This window comes from Lycium ferocissimum, chromosome 10 (genome assembly GCF_029784015.1).
Source record: "Lycium ferocissimum isolate CSIRO_LF1 chromosome 10, AGI_CSIRO_Lferr_CH_V1, whole genome shotgun sequence".
Lineage (NCBI taxonomy): Eukaryota > Viridiplantae > Streptophyta > Magnoliopsida > Solanales > Solanaceae > Lycium > Lycium ferocissimum.
This window is the reverse complement of record NC_081351.1, coordinates 16,935,920-16,956,061: the sequence shown is the minus strand read 5'-3', so window position 1 is coordinate 16,956,061 and position 20,142 is coordinate 16,935,920. Positions and strand designations below refer to the sequence as shown.

The window sequence follows — 20,142 nt, the reverse complement described above, 5'->3', positions numbered from 1 at the left end:
GTCGGGGCACGTTATATGTACATATGATGATTTTATGATTTTACTCACCGCGTCCCTCATTAGAGGGCCGGGGCACGTTATATGTTTCTACGATGATTTTATGACATTGACATGCATGACATATGTTTTCAAAGGGCAAGTCTTACGACTCTCTGTACTCTTTACTTCAGTATGATCCTGCTTATTACATTTCATGTTTTACATACTCAGTACATATTCCGTACTGACCCCCTTTCTTCGAGGGCTGCGTTTCATGCCGCGCAGGTACACCCAGGTGAGCTGAAGATATTAGTAGAAGATGTTCCAGCGGGATTGGCGAGCTCCATTTTCTCCGGAGTGCTGCCGAGTCAGATTATTATGTTATGGTTTCATGTTCTGTGTTAGAGACTTTGCAGACAATGTCGTGGGTATAAGATGTCGGTTATGTAAGCGGCTATGTAAGCCGATGTATTACTATGCATTGTATTATAAGTTTTATATGTTACAGATTTTTATTTGATTCGAGAAAGGTAAAAAGCATATTGTTTTCTGGAAAATCTTTCATTATGTACTTATGTTATGCTATGAGAGCCCAATATGGTTATGAGTGTCACGAGAGTTAGCGGGTTCGCTCGGCCCTAGGTAAGGGTCGGGTGCCCATCACACCCTATCGGATTAAGGGTGTGACATATAAACATAGACCATTAAGCTTAACTCGAACCATTTGACCCTGAATGAAGGTACCACCCTTGAATACCACCGACAGTCACTCGAACTGACTTTAAATTTTCGAAAACCAATCACAGTCCTATCACACATATGTGGCGACAAATTGTAATCTTTCCCTTATGCATAATCAATCATGTTGTCACCCTCGACTCAAAAAGATGTGTCCTACACAAGTTGTCAACTTATTACTGAAGAACGATACCTTATGATTTCAATCTTAATTGTTTCTCAACCTTTACCCGATACGTAAATCCGATATAAACCTGAACTTTTCGACACAAAACCTGAAGCCTCATATAATAAACCTCTAACTATCGAACCTCTTATTGTATTACCTCGATATGCCTATAAATTTTTCGAAGGTATCCAATCTTTCAACTACCGCTCTAAACCTCACGTAATTACTCCCAAGTTCTTAATATCTAAAGTACTCACCCAAGTTATCCAGTCAATAGTACTTGCAACATAGAACACTACCACGAATATGGTCGCATCTCAAAAATATAAATCTAGTCTTCCCATAATAGGGATTTCCACAAATCCTTTCCCTTAAACCACACTAGCTCATCTACTAAAGAGTGTTACAAAAAATTTCAACTGTGAACCACACAAGCCACTTCCTTAAGCCTTAACATGTTGGTTACCTGGAACTTGTTTCCCACTAATCAATGATCACAAATCCTCATGAGACCTCATCATATCGCTTGGTCCATTTCTGTAGACTTCTTTCGTTAAGCTACTCAACAATCACACCCCATCTGGAATAAGCAACAAAACAACACCATCATCCATACTGACCCAAGAAATCCCCAAGATGTACCTTTTTCTTATCGATTCTTAATCAACTATACCTTTTCTTGACTCTACAATTTCTCAATTTTTATCAATTCATATACACCGACATCGTCTGACCATTACTCGAACCCACTCGATAGTCTATCACATAACCATAAGTCTTGTACACTAGCTGAATCACACCTGGAGATAATAGTAGCCCACACTCTCTATTCATTATAGTTTTCCCTTAATTCACTCAACTCTACACCAAAAACTCTCTAAATCTAGCGTATCGCATAATCCCAAGTCTGGCATATCACATCGCCAATCTTACTAATATCCTCATGTATCTTACTGAAGTGTCCTTGCCTGAATTGCCTTATGTTGCTCCCAAACGCACACGCAAGTATACGTGGTCATACAAGTAATATAGACTGTTAAGTCCAGATATCGATCCCACAGAGACTTAGATTCTATTGTTAAGCTAATTCAAATTCGGATGAAACTATTCAAGAAAGTGAAAATCAAGATATTTATTGTACTAAATTAAAACTGAAAAGTAAACAATTTGTGATGGGTGTTTTTGTGACTGGGAATATCTTGACAAAGATTGTAAAAATTATCAGATGAGAAAAAGATCTAGGGTCATGGCTTTCGACAATCCAGTTGATCTTCGGACAATTCCACCTATTTTATTTCCTGGGTTACTAGTTGACGGGTTAATTATACTTTATGATATTCTCTCGAACTACTCACAAGCCTCTAGATGTTACTATAACGCCTATATCTCTATGGTCATCAGAGGTAACAAGAACGCATTTATTTCTCCATATTCAACTAAGTAGGGCTAAAGGGTATATCTCTATCCTCAGTAGCGAAACGATTAAATCGAACAAACTCTATTTATTCTTATTACGTACATGAATTCCCTTTCTCAAGTTCAATTCGCGCACCACAGATAGTGTCTAACTATTGACCAGATAATCAAACAATTAAGATCAAGAATAAATAAGCAACCCAAAATATGAAAAATCAATAGATAATAATTGTCATCAAATCAACTTTCAAGTCTTTCGCCACAACCCTAGAATTAAAAAGTTTAGCTACTCATGATTTGATCATAGACAAAAGAATTCATGAATAATCTAGGATTGAAAAAGATGAAAAATAAAATAAACCTAGAGAGAGAAAATAGAACGGTGGCTTACAAGTCTTTGAATAATCCCCAGCACACCTTTTTCAGCTAATAAAACGTCTATATATAGTCTAGGGTAAAAACAAAAAATAAGTAAACCTAATCCTGGTGGAACCGAGAAAGCTTGCGCAGAACCCCGCTTTCCTTCCGCATCGCGGAAGGATCGCGCAATGTACTGAGGCCTCCCGCTTTCTTTCCGCGATGCGAAAGGATAGCGCAATCCTGGTTCCGCTTTTCTTCCGCTATGCGGATGAAAAGCGAGACCTTCAGTTCAATTTTTTTTCTGTTAGTTCATCACTTGTGGTCTTCGACTCGTCACCTCGCGTAATTATCATATGCTCCAAAATAAATCACTTTTAGCCTGGTTTTCCATCGTTTGTCTTCATCGTACCTATACACATGAAATATAATGACATAAGTTCAAATACGACGATTTCATCATAGATTAAGCGACAAAGTTCATAAGAGTAGGATGTAAAATGACACCAAACATGATATTTGTGCCAAATATCACCACCCCCCACTTAGACTTTGCTCGCCCTCGAGCAAACTCAAACCAACACTAAACTACACTTCTAGCCTAACTCATTTAAACAGGTCTGCAACGGGATTCGGCTAGTATGTCTATCTCAAAAGAAAGATTTCAAAACCAAAACAATGAGCCGAGTTGCGAAAGCCATGCCAAAGATTTAAAAACTTTCAAATTTTAGCACCAAGGACCACCTTCTAAAAAAAAAAAAAAAAAAAAACACTTCACTTTTAAAACCAATTGACCCAACGACACCACTTTAAAACATGTAAGCAACCTTATGATCAAGAAATCAACACTTCACCACTCTATTGCTAATTATGTGCCCGCACCAAAAGAAAGTAGTCCATATCTCTCAAGAATCACATATGTTTAAATCAATGGACATAAAATCAATAATTAAGCTCACTCTCACAAAGAATATCACATGCAAAGTACGGCATACCATAGGCTTGCCCGTAGTGTAACCACTCCACTAATACAAGTAAGACGAACCTAGAATCAAGTAGGACTTCGAGGGTTGTAATGTAGGCTAAGGGACGGGTAGGAATTATTTGGATAATAGTGACTATCCTCCCTAAGCACTTTAATACATATACTTCTATCATTCTTGCACAATTTCTTCATTAGCCCTTATTCAACACCGACCAACCTTTAAATTTCTCCCAATTCACCCATTTTCTTTGTTTAAGCACCACTCTTTTTTTTTTTTTTTTTAAAAAGTCGCACAAGTTAGAAGGGAACTTTTTCGCTACATTTTTTTTTTCGTTTTCAGATTTGTTTCTTTTCTCTTTTTTTTCTTTCAATTCCCAACTAACAAGTGAATTAGTTCTTTTCATTCGGTGCTCCCATTGTCTTCCTAGATTACAATTAACAACCATTTCCCCTCTTTATTTCACATCCCAACTCCCATTATACATGTAAATGATTAAAGTGCTCATAGAGTATTTGGATTAAAAATCAAGTTTTATAGAACGAAGGGGTAAAGGCTAATTAACTGCTATCAAAGAAAAGGCTAAAGGCTCAAAAGGGTTAACTAGGGTGCTATTTGCAAGTTGGTGGGATAACTTTTTAGGCTTTTTAGTGACTAATCAAAGAAACGCCTCTATCATTTTCTAGGCTCAACCGAACTTCATTTCGCTTTGTGAACACACAGGGCAAGTTCTAGACGTCAATACCAAACATGGATTCAAATGCAAAACCTTACTCACACATGGCACACAATCAACGCAAGAGGGATCCGGTTGTCCCTCGAATCAAACAACAATGAAAATCAACAATGCCAAGTGGGTCATACGAGTCAAATAACGACTATTTTGCAAGTGCTTTCAAGAAAAGTGATACAATTTTCAAGGCATGCTTTCACAAAAAAAAATTCAAGATCACTCATATGCCAATACTTCACCTAACCCGTGCACCTAGCATTTGAATACACCTATCCTAAGGACTATTTTTCCCTCAAGCAGGTTGTCATCCACCCGTCATCAGGAAAAGCCCTTTCTATGACAAAAAAAAAATCTACCTACGCCCGGTTCAAAGGCCCCCCCCTCGGGAAAGAACCGAGGCCATAAGAAAACCAAAGGGGGTGGATGATGAATGCCTACTAATGAGGGACTTAAGAAGTTATCAAAGAAAAATAAGGAAAATAAAATCTTTTTGAATTTTTTTTCAACTTTTTCTATTTTTTTTCGACACTAAGATGCAAAACTACTAAAAAATAATCCTAAGGCATACTAATCATCATCCGCAACCTCAAAACATGTTGTTACAAACCAGGGACGTATTTTCCCACCCCACACTTAAAATTATGCAATGCCCTCAATGCATATATATTTGAAAAAAAAAAAGCGCAAGCAAGGTAAGAAATACTCCCTGGGGCCCACTAGGGCCTAGCTAGCAACATGCTCTCATCATCAAGGGGCGAATGACCCCACACTTAAAACTCTGGCATGCTCCTCAGCTTTCAACTTTGGGTACTCAGACTTCCCCTAATCGTCGCGACACGACATGAATCAACTTTTTCCTCCACCTCGAACTTATGAATTTCACCCCTAATTTTGCATCCAATTTTCTATCAAGCTTCTGGGGCGGTGGTGTAAAAATAAAGGAACCAAGCAATAGATATCGTTTCTTGAACACCTTGCCCCTTAAGTGAGGAATGTCGCTTTGTTTTTTCGGTGTGGCAAATTTCAGGATGTAAGGCTCTTGTTCCTCATCTATACACTTCTTCATCAATGTGGAAGGCTCGATTTTCATGTCGCCAACCACGCATAATGTAGAAAAATGTTTAGAACAAGGACCAACACGCCCTAACTCTAAAACTGCTTTATTTCTGACATCCTCACTTTTGTATATCTCCTCAACAATGACATCATCAACAAAGATCTGATCGAATGGTTGGAGTTTCTCTATCTGCTCCACATGCGGGCCACTATCCAAGGTAATATGTAGTTGGGCATTAGACGCCTCAACCTTTTTATTCATTTGTGCCTGCAGTTGGTCTATCTCTTATCCGAGCCAAATTGGTCTATCTCTTATCCGAGCTCAGTTCTACCTTCTATCAGTTGTGTAGCCATGTTTGTAAGACCATCACAGAGAAACCCATGAAATTTCATTTGTTGAGCTTGTTCTGCTAGCCAAGATTGGTTCACTATCTCTGCTTCTTCAAAGCTATCTACTTGTGGGAACTCGCTCTCTTCTTCTGTTTGAGGTTCGTCTTGAGTATTGGCTAAGCCTGTAACTTGTAGATCATTACAAGTTTTGGCCTCGGCCTGCATCTCTGTGAGTTTTGCACAAATCCTCTCTATGGCTTTTCATATTTTTGCGTTTTGCTCTCTCATTAATGCATCATGCTCCATCATTTGCTCCCCTATTTGCTTCATCATATCGCTAACCCGAGCAAGACTTTCCGCATCCTCCACTTCGTTACTACTGTCAACATCACAAATAACAGGAGAATCATAATATGGGCTCGGGGATGGGAAGTGAGAGTTAGGACAACCATTCCAATGACCGTCTTGACCACCACATATATTACAAATATTCCACTCAAAAGATTGGGAAGGTGCACACAACCCATTCCGGAAATATTTTGACAAAGGTGTTGCCACAAGTGGGTCCTCCACAAATCAAAACAAGGATCACCAAAATAGGAACAACCAATATTCGACCAATTTTTACTCCAAGATGCCATATCAAGCAAACTAACCAAAATATTAAATTAAAAATAAAATAAAATAATAATAAATAAATAAAAACTTGAATAGAAATTCAAAAAATCAAATTAGAAAAAAAAAGAATATTGCTAAGTCCCCGCAACGCGCCAAAAACTTGTTGCTCCCAAACGCACACGCAAGTATACGTGGTCGTACAAGTAATATAGATCGTTAAGTCCGTATATCGATCCCACAGAGACTTAGATTCTCCGTTAAGCTAATTCAAATTCGGATGAAACTATTCAAGAAAGTGAAAATCAAGATGTTTATTATACTAAACTAAAACTGAAAAGTAAACAATTTGTGATGGGTGTTTTTGTGACTGGGAATATCTTGACAAAGATTGTAAAAATTATCAGATGAGAAAAAGATCTAGGGTCATGGATTTCGACAATCCCGGTTGATCTTCGGACAATTCCACCTATTTTATTTCCTGGGTTACTAGTTGATGGGTTAATTATACTTTATGATATTCTCTCGAACTACTCACAAGCCTATAGATGTTACTATAACGCCTATATCTCTATGGTCATCAGAGGTAACAAGAACGCATTTATTTCTCCGTATTCAACTAAAGTAGGGCTAAAGGGTATATCTCTATCCTCAGTAGCGAAACGATTAAATCGAACAAACTCTATTTATTCTTATTACGTACGTGAATCCCTTTCTCAAGTCCAATTCGCGCACCACAGATAGTGTCTAACTATTGGCCAGATAATCAAACAATTAAGATCAAGAATAAATAAGCAACCCAAAATATGAAAAATCAATAGATAATAATTGTCATCAAATCAACTTTCAAGTCTTTCGCCACAACCCTAGAATTAATAAGTTTACCTACTCATGATTCGATCATAGACAAAAGGATTCATGAATAATCTAGGGTTGAAAAAGATGAAAAATAAAATAAACCCAGAAAGAGAAAATAGAACGGTGGCTTACAAGTCTTTAAATAATCCCCAGCACACTTTTTTCAGCTAATAAAACGTCTATATATAGTCTAGGGTAAAAACAAAAAATAAGTAAACCTAATCCTAGTCGAACCGGGAAAGCTTGCGCAGAACCCCGCTTTTCTTCCGCATCGCGGAAGGATCGCGCAATGTACTGAGGCCTCCCGCTTTCCTTCCGCGATGCGAAAGGATAGCGCAAGCCTGGTTCCGCTTTTCTTCCGCTATGCGGATGAAAAGCGAGACCTTCAGTTCAATTTTTTACCTTTTAGTTCATCACTTGTGGTCTTCGACTCGTCACCTCGCGTAATCATCATATGCTCCAAAATCAATCACTTTTAGCCCAGTTTTCCATCATTTGTCTTCATCGTACCTATACACATGAAATATAACGACATAAGTTCAAATACGACGATTTCATCATAGATTAAGCGACAAAGGTCATAAGAGTAGGATGTAAAATGACACAAACATGTTATTTGTGCCAAATATCACCTTACTCAATTTTTGAAACGTTATCTCGAGCTTAACTCAGTTAACCCATCATTGATCTACCATTTCAAGTATCCATGTTTACAATCCCTTTCTCAAATCCTTAACGTTAGTAGTCCTTGAAGAATCACCTCTTACCTCAATTATCGAATCTGTACACCTCAAACCACTCGCACATCAAACCCTTTTTATTCAATCACATAAGTCGAGTAATAACACCACTAGTAGAGGCATCTAGCTAATTTCACACAATGAATACAAGGTTCCCAACCTTAGTCCACCACTGACCTCTATTAGTTTATGACATAACCGAACATACCAACTCATCCATAACTCTCAAGCCCACTCTACACTGTACAATCACAACCAAGCTCTCACATCACTAACTCTTGCTCCAACGATTTCCTTTCTGCCCTTAACCTCAAAGACACCAATCAACCTCATCGGTCACACCCCTGACTATACGTCATGATATAATGTCCCTGCAATCCAAACACGACTCAAGTACATATATTACCTCACCTCAAGTCTTACAAACCTGAATCCCCTGAACTTGATAGCAAGATGTCTCATTGTAAACCTTCAGTTCTCGTATATCATTTCAAATCACTTTTATCACTATCTACTAACAAACACTCAAATCTACTCGATCCTCTAAACTAATCATCTCTCTAAGTCGAACGAACCACAAACAATATAAATACTTCTCCTCAAATCTAAGTGTAACAACTAGTAACTCTCCAAGTCATTAACTCATCGCATACACCCATAATTGAAGTCATTTCTATCAGTCTATTACTGGCTTCTCAGAAGTCCACAACTCAGTCAAATTTACCGATCAATCGATGTGGCCATAACATTCTCTCCATAGTAGGGTAGTCCTTTAACACCAATGATCCCATTACAAGAATGACCCATAGCACCAGTCGCAACCTTATCCTGACAACCATGTCAGATACCAATTTTTCCCTTTCCAATCTCACGAAAAGTACTCATGTCTAAGATATTCTATGAAGTCTCACTTCGCTACATGCTTTTCACAAAATTCTTCCTTCATGTCCTTATTACCAACTTCTTTTATTTATTACACGCGATCACAATACGTTTTCCCAAATTCGATAGTCATTACTGAACTTATACTTGTCCTCACATACAGACGTCTAATACTCTATCGCTGCTGAATCGTCGACCCGCCATTGGTACACCAATGTCACGCACACCATCATAAATACTTAACGAAGCTGAAGTTTTTCCCAAACCGATCATATCATCGAGCAGCCCATTATTGTTAAGCCATCAATGCACTTTGTCACTTCCGGGCAACCCAACGCTGAAACATGGAGACCATGTAACCCTCTGAACTATCTTTCATATTTCTCACGAAATCCCCCATGATAAACGAGTCTAATCTTGATTCCACAAAACAACCAAGTCTAATCGCGACTACACACAATCGAATCGTTAAGCCATAGCTAGAAACTGAACTTGATCACACGTCCGAATCAGAATAACACATCTCGTACCATGCCACAACACATCATAGATTGACCATTCGCATAAGAATTCGAGGACGAGTTTCCACCATTCGTGGGTGATTAAGATAGCAAAGTTCAAATACTGATTGGAATCGACTAGATACCAATTTGAATAAAGTCGCACGAGAGAATAAAAGGAATTGAAAGTTTCCTAAAATGTCTTATAGCCTCTCGCAGATAGGTAAGGAACTCATCGTATTGATCCACGAGACTCTACTAGACACGCTCTTGTATTATAGGCCGGGTAACCTAGGGTCATGATTACCAACTTGTCACAACCCATTTTCACTAAGTCATGTGGGCACCTACCATTCCCACCTCGGTAGGCAAAAAAGATAGAATAATGTAAGTTTCACGATAATAATCTAAAGAAATGTGGAAGTAATGAGAATCCAACTCCAGTATCTGGTCTGGTCATACAAGAGCATCTACCAAATACTACAAGTCTGAATAATACATAAGATCTCAAAAGATGTCTCGAAATGGAAATAAGACATCAATATTAAGAAGTGTCTCCGGGCAGCGAATGTCCTTATGCTCACCCTGAATAGACTCGGCAGCAACCTCGATAATCAGCCACGAGGGATAGAAGTAGATCCAACCTGGTACTCTGCATTCATAAAAGAATACAGCAAGTGCAAGTCAGTACAAACAATAAGTACTGGTAAGTATCATAGACCGACTAAGACTAGCTGATGTATGTAAAGACAACAAAGCAAGATAAACACGTAAAACAACAAGGTACAAGTCAACGCGAATCCATAACCACGGTACAAGTCATCACCTATGTTATAGCATCTAAACCCAACTGTGCCAAGTCTCAGTGTGACCAATCCAAACCAGTATATCACAATCATATAACAACAAGTCATCACCTATGTTATAACATCTAAACCCAACTGTGCCAAATCTCAGTATAACCATTCTGAACCAATATATCACAATCATATCACAACAAGTCATCGAAAATAAGAGGTACAATGCAATGCAATAATGTAAGTATGAATGATGAATGCAATGCATATGCACCGTACACATATACCCCGACTAATGGAACATTTCATCTCGGCAGCACAACCCATAGGGGACCCGCGAAGTCCATGTACCAGTCACTCCGCACAAAGCCCATAGATGACTCCATTCCTACCTATACACCTCATATCAGTCATTCCGCACACAGCCCAGAGATGACTCGATATACAATGTGTTTCAACGCATCAATATTTTCTTCTCACTTTCCATCCCCAGTACCATAACAATACAATATCAATGTATCATGAAAATGAGTATGAATACGATGCAATGTAATATCAACAACAAATTCAATGCCAAACAGTACCATACATGGCACACAATTAATATCAATAATAAGGCTACACAATAAGCCACAATGGAATCACAATTCTCATCTCAGTATCAAATCAAAAAGTACCTCAATATCATAGTCATGATATATCACTAATCACTAATATCCGATGTCTCAATATGGCAACGAGCCAATAAGTAAATAGAACAAGATAAGTCAACAACCCAATAGGGTGGCTAGCCCCTAAGTCATTCAACGAGGCCAACCTAAGGCAATATCTAATCCAACTTCATACTCGAAGGTTTACATGCATTCTCCGACAATATTATCTAAACATATGCTTCGCTAATAGAAGTCTCACTATAAGGTAAATCGTAACCTACTTGGAAAGCCAAACAACAAATCTCCAACAGTCAAATCTTAGTCTTCCCTTCCTTTGAGCCTCGAGATAATGGAAGTCTAATCATAACCGAATTATGAAATTAGAATCAAGAAGAAACATCATTCAACCTTTACTTTTATTCAAGACCCAAATCTCAACCTATGGAATGGGATTTATAAAATAGGAAGATGAAATAAGGAATCTATAGGCCTCAACATAAAATTAATGTTCTAAGTGATCAACTCCCATCAATTATCAGCTAGAACAACTAACAAATCACTTAAATTCAGATTATACGCAAAACCGTCAAATTTGGGTATAAACCTTAACTTCCAATTTCATAAATTACACACTAATATTGAAGAAATCATAAAATAGTAGAGACTAATCAACCCAATCAATAGTTCAAGGTTTAATATCCTAGAATGAGGAACCCACAAAACCCTCTTTCAATCCACTATTTCTTAAGAGAACTAGCATGCTTAATGGATTCCTAAGGTGATAAATGGAACAAGGAAGATGAAAAAAATTACCACAATAATTTTCTATGAAGAACAACCTTCAATGCTCCCAAAAAGCTCTAAAGTCGGATTGGTATTGAATGAAAGACCTAGGGCTTTTAACATACATTTAATGAATTTAACTGCCCGTCACACGTTATAGCAATCGACAGACTGCTATAGTGGTTCCGCTTCGGCGATCCCTTGACCACTTCTATGGTCCACCAGAATTACACATGGTCGCTATAGCGGTAGGGCCATCGCTTTTGCAATACCATTGCCGCGGTCCTGGTGTCGCAATAGAGGACACTAGAAACTAGAAACATCACCCAACTTTCATGAACTCAACCCAAAATCCCGACTTTCAGCCGAGACCATTTAGTGACAAACCATATATGCAGACATACATAAAAACATGCTACGAACACACTCGTGACCTCAGAATTACCAACGGAGGTCTCGTGTACCGAGTCAACCCCCGATACCTCAAAACTAACCTCCCAACCCAAGTCCTAAAATGCACCCGAGTGCATTGGGAACCGAATCAAATATACACACAAGTTCGAAAAGACCATCCAGACCTCTCGGAATCGACAGATTAAGCCCAAATTTCCCACAAAGTCACCCAAATCATATCCAAAGACCTCAGGAAGCGTGTCAATGGTCCCCTCGGATCAAATATGAGCTAACCAAGTTCGAGAAAAGGATCAAGAGCATCGAAAAGCAATAAAAACCAAACGGGTAGTTACAGTGTACTTTGTTATGTATTCTTATTAATTGATTCAATTAAAGTATTATTTATTTGTATATATCAATGTTGTGTTTACAATATTAATTACAAATTTATAATTATTTAGTACTATATTTTCGAAACCACATGTATCTTGAATACATAGTTACATATAAAGTTAAGTAATATTTCTTATATAAACATATATTTGTCAAGCATTAACGTTTAGTTTTTCATAATTAACTTTTATTTTTAAAATTTGACATAAATAACCGTGTAATTACACTTGTTCACCAAACAGTACGCTTGTAATTACAATGTAATTACATTATGACAAACAAACCGGTCACCGTAATTACTACCCAAGTAATTACACCTATTCCAATTACCAGGTGGCTTTCCAAAAAGACCTTAAGTGAAGCCATACAATGTTAATCATGACCAGACGCAGGGGCATAAAGTTCGCGTAAACATTGGAATTATAGAAATCCAAAACCATGCCATTATTTGTTACAAAGAGTTCACACAAGACATTATACGGTGAGAAATAACGGGCTCAAAAGAAATCGTTGAGTCGTTAAGTAAAGTTAAAAAGAAGCTGAACCAAGGCTCAATGGTTCGCCTTTTATCTAATAAATTGGTAAATGACGAAGGATTGCCGTTGGATGGGACTCAACACTCCCCGGGTCTGGATTGTTTATTCCATTTTGTCAGTTTAAGTACTGGAATTGGAGTTACAGATATTTATTCCTAAACTATGTCACCGATTGGTGACCTGATCCCGCTAAAGAAATCTTTTGAATCTTTCCTAATCTGGTTTCTCTTTTTCTTATGTCTTGGGAGCCCTGTCTTTAGGACAAGTAATTGTTCACTCGTGAGAATGGATGCCTGCTTATGTCAAACTATCCTCAAGTATTACTCCCTTCATTTCAATTTATGTGTCTTAGTTTAACTTGGCACGGAGTTTAAATAAAATAAAGAAGACTTACATTTTGTGGCATTAAACTAAAAATATGTATAATGTATCAAAAAGTCATTTAATCTTGTGGTCTTAAATATGTCATGTGAAATGTTAAAACTAAAGAGTTACCAAATTAGAAAAGAGACATTCATTTTAGCAAACCAAAAAGGAATGTAAGACAAACAAATTGAAATAAAGGAAGTACATGAATTGGGATCTGAAGTTTTGTTTGGCCAACCTAACTCCAGGCCTGTAGGTCTGATGCTTCTAACCTCAATTTGGATTTCTTCAACTTCAATTCAATAGATTTGGAATCATTTTTAATGTAAATAATTTTATTAAAAAAATAAAAAATAAATTCCCTTTGCCTTAAATATGGTCATAAAATCTGATATATATAAACTTCTTCCAAATCTCCCTTCCAAGTCACGTGTAGGTGGGTGTCAATTGGTCTTTAAAAATTGACCGAATGAACTGTAGAATCGATGTTTTTCAAAATAAAATTGTAGGTTTTATATAAATCTATAACTATATCAAATAATTAGGATAAGTTATTAAATTTATAAAAATGAATCAGAAAATACCGCACCATACCAAACTATTTTTATATGAAATAGTAAGTCTAAAGATAACAAACATATATGTTTTTTCTTGGGCCTTGGAATAATAGAAATGCCTACAATTTAGCAGATTAGCTCCAGCATTTTGAGGAGCAAACCACAAGGATTGTAACGATCCTGAGTAACACATTATAAGGTATCATATATCTTTCCTCTCTAATTATTTAGATTTCTTTCGTTGGACACTTAATCTTCTAATATACTCTATTCTTAAGTCCAAACTTTATTAATATATTTCCACTCATCTGACTTTATACTCTCTTGTCTATGCTTAATTGGTTTTACAATGTTATTGAATAGTGGGATGGATATCTGTTTTAACCATCTTTCATATTCCTTTGATTCATCACCTTTTCAAGTAGTAAAAATTTCTAGAGAATTTTGTCAAAGTCCTAATAATTAAATACACATGTTATCGTGCTCTAACTTTTAATAGCGACTCTTACATGACGTTTTAAGAAAAATACTGAAAATTAACCAATTCGCATCGATACCGAAAAGAAACCAAGATTATTAGGAAGGGTTTCTAATTTTGATTATACAAAATAGCATAAACAAAAATTTGATATGGTACAAATTTTATAAAATAACCGGTCGAACCGAATCATTAACACCCCTGCGTGTAGCCCTAGCTATTTGAGTCTTATTGGTGTGGCCCAAAATTTGACAGCTGAAATTGGCCTTGGGTGACTCAAGTCTGTTTCGGCCAACTCCAAATAAAAGTGTGTTAACATATACGTATAATTGTCAATACAACTACTCTTTTTGGTTTTACTAACATTTTTTACTAAATGTGTTTGTAAAGTAGCGTCATTTGATGTTGTTTTAGAGCCTCGGTGAAATTGGAATTCTGATTTAAGGTTTGCCAAATGAAACTTCTGCAAATTCTTTACCAAGCAATTTGTGATTTGAGCGCTTGGTATGATTAAAAAAAATTCGTTCTCCATCCAAAATCGAAAAATATATTCCTGAAGTTATTTCCTAGTAAATAAGATAGTGCTCGTAGGAATACAGAGGAAAAACTGCATTGTCAATTACGACTTTTATTTTTCGATAATCGGTAAACAAGATACTTTCTCAAATTAACAACCAAAGAGGTAGGCTTCTGTCTACTTTTACATATTAGTTTGAGATTAGCTAACTCTAGCTAATAATAGTTCACAGGGCTATTATGCAAGTTGACATACCATTAAAAGCATGTATTTATGTATTTTTTCGCAAATCAAAATGAAGTTATAAAATTATCTGGATAATATTTTGCCATTTCCGTATACAGGTAAAACCGAGGATATGGACATACTCGGTTTCTCGATGCTAAGGTTATGCTTGGCCAGGATACGAACGGTTTATCGGGGATAAGGCATCAAGCTCGATCTGGAACGAGGCATATAGGTAGGTAGAAGAGGCGGTTAACCACCATGAAGAGAAGACCGGAATATCCGCTCTCAGCCGGATATTTCGGCACCAATCCCGGCAACAACTGTTAACAGATTCCTTTCCTTACATAAAATTGTACTAGGGTTAGGACTCTTCTACTATATAAAGAAGAGGTCCCCATTCATTTAAAGGGTTCTGCTCCAACACAGAGAAAGGGAGTTCATGTACTAAGAAAAGCAATAGAATCATCTGAGTTCATTCATTTTTTCTAAGGTTCTCTTTATTATTCATCATTCATCTTTGGTCAGATCTGCATATTCCATTTTACTTATTCGTTTATCGTGTAATCTAACCTCGAATTGAATTAAACCACATATCTTTAGCACCGCACATAAATTTAATTGTTCTCCGTTTTAAGGTTAAACAGTTTGGCACCCACCGTGGGGCTAGAGATAATAGTGGCAGTTTGATACAAAGTTCTGGTTACACTCGATATTTTACACTTGTTCTTTAAGTTGATTTCAGGTCTGTCAGACATGTCGGACTCCCATTCTGCCAATTTTCAAGTTGAGTCAAGCCATCACTGTCACGACCCGACTAGGGCCATGACGGGTACCCGGGGCTAACCACCGAGCACCACTCATTCTATTACTCACCCTGCTTTCATTTATACTTCTACGCTCGTAATCATAGAAAACGACTTTCATTTAAAACATATTTACTTTATAAACATCAGCCCTTTAGGCTATCAAAATAATAATATACATACATGCATATACATATGAGAAACATGTGAGACCATACTACCCACACATACGTATCTACGAGCCTCTACTGGAGTACTAGACACATGGACGGGACAGGACCCCGTCATGCCCAAAACATATATATACCAAAAGAATAAATCAATGGCACCTCCGGAATAATGGAGTGCTCTCAGTCAGCTAACAGCTTCTACGAGTCTGGGTCGCCTCCCTGTCTACCTGTGGGCATGAGCACAGCGTCCAAAGAAAACGGACATCAGTACGAACATTGTACTGAGTATGTAAGACATCAACACTAATAGTACATAATAGGAGCATGAGGAATAGCATAAGATAAAAGATCTGTTCGTTTCTCATAATACCTTTTTAAACATTCGCCATACGTACTTACCCCTTCATTTCTCTTAATATACACTTGTTACATCCACATGCTTACATATGCAAGAATTTACAATGCAGTACAGCCACGTACCTGGCCATATAGGCTCGGTATCATCCGTACTCGGCCCTTTCGGGACTCGATGCTATCCGTACTCGGCCCTTCCGGGACTCGATGCATACATACATACATACATATACATAAAAATACATAAATGAAATCAACATCAAACATTATCCGTATTCGGCCACGTAGTGGCTCGACAATATCACATACGTGTCTTCCGTACCCGGCCATAACGAGGCTCGGTATATCTCCTCATCATCGTAGCCATTACTACGGAAATCTTTTATCATCACATACATCTCAAAAGCTTATCATAACTTTTCATAGAGCATGCATTTGAATTAAGGACAATCTATGAAAATAATATCATATTCATGGCATGAACTTCATAAAAATATCATATTTTTTATAGGCTTTATAGTCTCTAAACTTAGGCTCTTCACTACCATTATCGTATCTACGACATATCTCTTACCTTTATCTCATATGAAATCCTCTATGAACATAGACTCATAATTTCTCCGGAACATTTGTCGTAGGACATGCATTAGAGCTCATAGACAGTCTATAACAATATCGGGGTGACATAAGGTCGAGAACCCCCGATTACATTATGGAGTGATCATATTCATCATATCTCACCTTGAAGGAACTAACTTTTTAAGGTGAGGGTACACAAGAAAAAGCATCAATGGAACCATACTTAGAATCATTAACTTCATGGGCATCATATCTTACTTTAGGACTTTTTAGACTTAAACTCATCATCATCGTTCATTATCATACTCGTGTCTTACGTCTTTTCTCTATCTTATACATATGTAGCTCTTTATAGTCATAGATTCATCGTCGTCATTATCGTACTCATAATGTATCTCTTGTCTCATATGGCTATTCATGAACATAGACTCTTAGTTTTCTTGAAGATAGGAGATTCATGAAGAAGAAGGAAATTCATGTCATAAGATTCATGCCTTAGAAGAAAGAACTAGCCTTACATACCTTTGCCGTTTAATTATTCTATCGCTTGCTCGTCCTCCTTTAATGCACACGTTTCTACCTTCAAGAGAATTCGCATCATTATTAGCTAATCGATTATAAGAACGTACTTACTAAAGCTAGAGAAAATTGGACAGCATTTCCTTTGTTTATGCGACTTCCTCCATATCATATATCAACTTCCAAACATCAATAATAACTTTCACAACATCATCACAATAGCCTTTATTCAACTACATTACCCTTACTTCTCAATTCACTTCAATTCATCCATATTCATGGTCATATCACACAATTTCGTTCACTCATATACAATGTCTATTCCATGTTCTCAATATCATTTATAACATGATTATAATCATAATGTATCAAGAATCATAACTCAATCCAAACATTTACTCAAAAGTGACACTATTCCCACATTCATGACCCATTTCCTATTTCCTTATATAATCCAAGTGTTTCAACTTTCAAATACCTTAAAAAATAAGGAAATGTCATAAAACTTACCTTAGATGGTGTAGGAATGAACCTTGGGTGCAAACACTTCACTTGAGAAAAACCCTAGTTTCACCTTCACTTGAATTTCTTGGCTTAGATGAACTTTGATGGGTTTCTTACACTTGATTCACTTGAATTCTTGTTATTGATCTTTGATTTCCTTTGTTTTCTTGTGGATGAAGAGTAGAGAGAGTTCTAGAGGGTTCTAGAGAGAAGTGGAGTGAAAATAAAATGAATTAATGAACTTGGATCTCCTTTTTAATAACTTAAAATATGATCCGTCGGGCAATTCTGCGCTCATTTTGACGGGCCGTATAAATTCCTACGGACTGTCAAAATGGTCCGTAGAACTGGCCAGTCAAATGTGGGTCACTGTGACCATTTGACGCTGGGCTGTGCCAATTTGTCGAACCGTAGAATTTTCTGCGGGGCGTCAAAAATTCTGCTGGGTGTCAAATGGTCAGCAGAATTTTCTGTTCAGACAGTCTATCGTAGAATGGCCATAACCTTTTACTCAGACATCACATTGACGAGCGGTTTATTGCGTTGGAAACTAGACTCGATGCAATTCAATTTGGGAAAAATAAATACACCAAAACTCCTCATATTCTAGGAGATATGCCCCCATCAATTTGGACCAAAATCCTGTCCGAAATTTTTTTCAAAGTTTTACCAAAGTTCCCACAAACTCAATTCCTTTATTTTGTTTGTTCTTAAATCCTTCCGTAGCTCATTTCATGGGCTTAAACCCCTATAACCATAATATGGGAACATGTAATCTCATATACCCTAAGGTAACTCCCGTTTCCACGATTAGGACAACTAACGCCTAACGAATCTCAACGGACGAAACTACGAGGTGTAACAATCACGAGCATAACGATGAGGGCGTGCCTAATAACAACGTACCACCAGTTAATCCTGTTCAAGTTGGGTCATCAGTGGGCAACGTACCGGCCGGCGGGGATAATGTAGCCATGCTGCAACAGCTCCAAAACTAATTGGACATAGCTATGGCCCAACTACAAGCCCAGCAAGCGATCATAGCATAATTGCAGAACCGAAATCAAGCATCCAATGTTGCTCCATCGGAACAAACCGAGGAAACAAAAGAAAGGCACGCTACTCGGAATAACGTGAACCATCTTGGGCAGAGTGGTCAGCTGGTAAGAATGCTCGAAGAATTGACGAAACTAGTAGAATCCGGCGAAAAGAAGATAGAGGCGAATGATAAGAAGGTAGAGAACTACAACTCGAGGGTCGACTAGATTCCTAGGGCACCTCCGGTGTTGAAAGGACCGAATTCGAAAAAATTCATCCAAATGCCTTTTCCGCCGAGTACGGTGCCGATGAAAATCCCGAAGAGATTTTGCATGCCCGATATCCCAAATTATAACGGGACAACGGACCCAGAAGAACATGTGACTGTATATACGTGTGCTATTAAAGGCAACGATCTCGCTGACAATGAAAGGGAATCAGTGCTGCTTAAGAAATTCGGGGAAACCCTGCCCAAGGGAGCAATTATTTGGTATCACAACTTGCCTGAGAATTTGATTAATTCATTTGCCATGCTCGCGGATGCTTTTGTCAAAGCTCATGCCGGGGCCATCAAGGTCGAAACCCGAAAATCGGACTTGTTCAACGTTAAGCTGCGAGATAACAAAACCCTCTGCGAGTTTGTGGCTCGGTTTCAGATGGAACGCATGGACTTACCTCCGGTCACTGACGATTGGGCCGTTCAGGCTTTCACTCAAGGGCTCAACTCAAGAAACTCGATCACATCTATAGAGCTAAAGCAAAATCTGATAGAATACCCGGCAATCGCCTGGGCTGATGTACACAACAGGTATCAATCAAAGATCAGGGTCGAAGATGATAAGATTCTGAGAGCCGCCTCAGTATCATGGCATTCCAGTAAAGGGAATGATCCATCGAGGAGAATAAAAGATCGGGATTCCAGACCATTATATGACAAGTATCAACCTTACCCACTTGATCGAAGGGGGAATGGGCGAACAGCGAATCAAGCAAGAACGATAGGAGGAATGATCGAAGGAACGATCAAGGCCCAAGTAATCGTGGACTGATGAACAAAAATACTGTCGATAGAACCTAGGGAAATAGAAATTCAGGTTATCCGAGTATAATTTGCGTCG

The 20,142-nt window shown here is 37.8% G+C and overlaps 1 protein-coding gene across 1 annotated transcript; it reads left to right on the top strand.

The window, feature by feature from the left end:
* Positions 1 to 19,332: 19,332 nt before the first annotated feature.
* Positions 19,333 to 20,073, top strand: LOC132034659 (uncharacterized). Its single transcript, XM_059425042.1, has one exon. It carries the CDS (start codon positions 19,333 to 19,335, stop codon positions 20,071 to 20,073), a length of 741 nt encoding a protein of 246 aa, XP_059281025.1.
* The last annotated feature ends 69 nt before the right edge of the window (positions 20,074 to 20,142 follow it).

Bases quoted from the DNA above. Each gene is read 5' to 3' on its own strand.
- LOC132034659 (XM_059425042.1), top strand. From the start codon at position 19,333: ATGAAAATCCCGAAGAGATTTTGCATGCCCGATATCCCAAATTATAAC.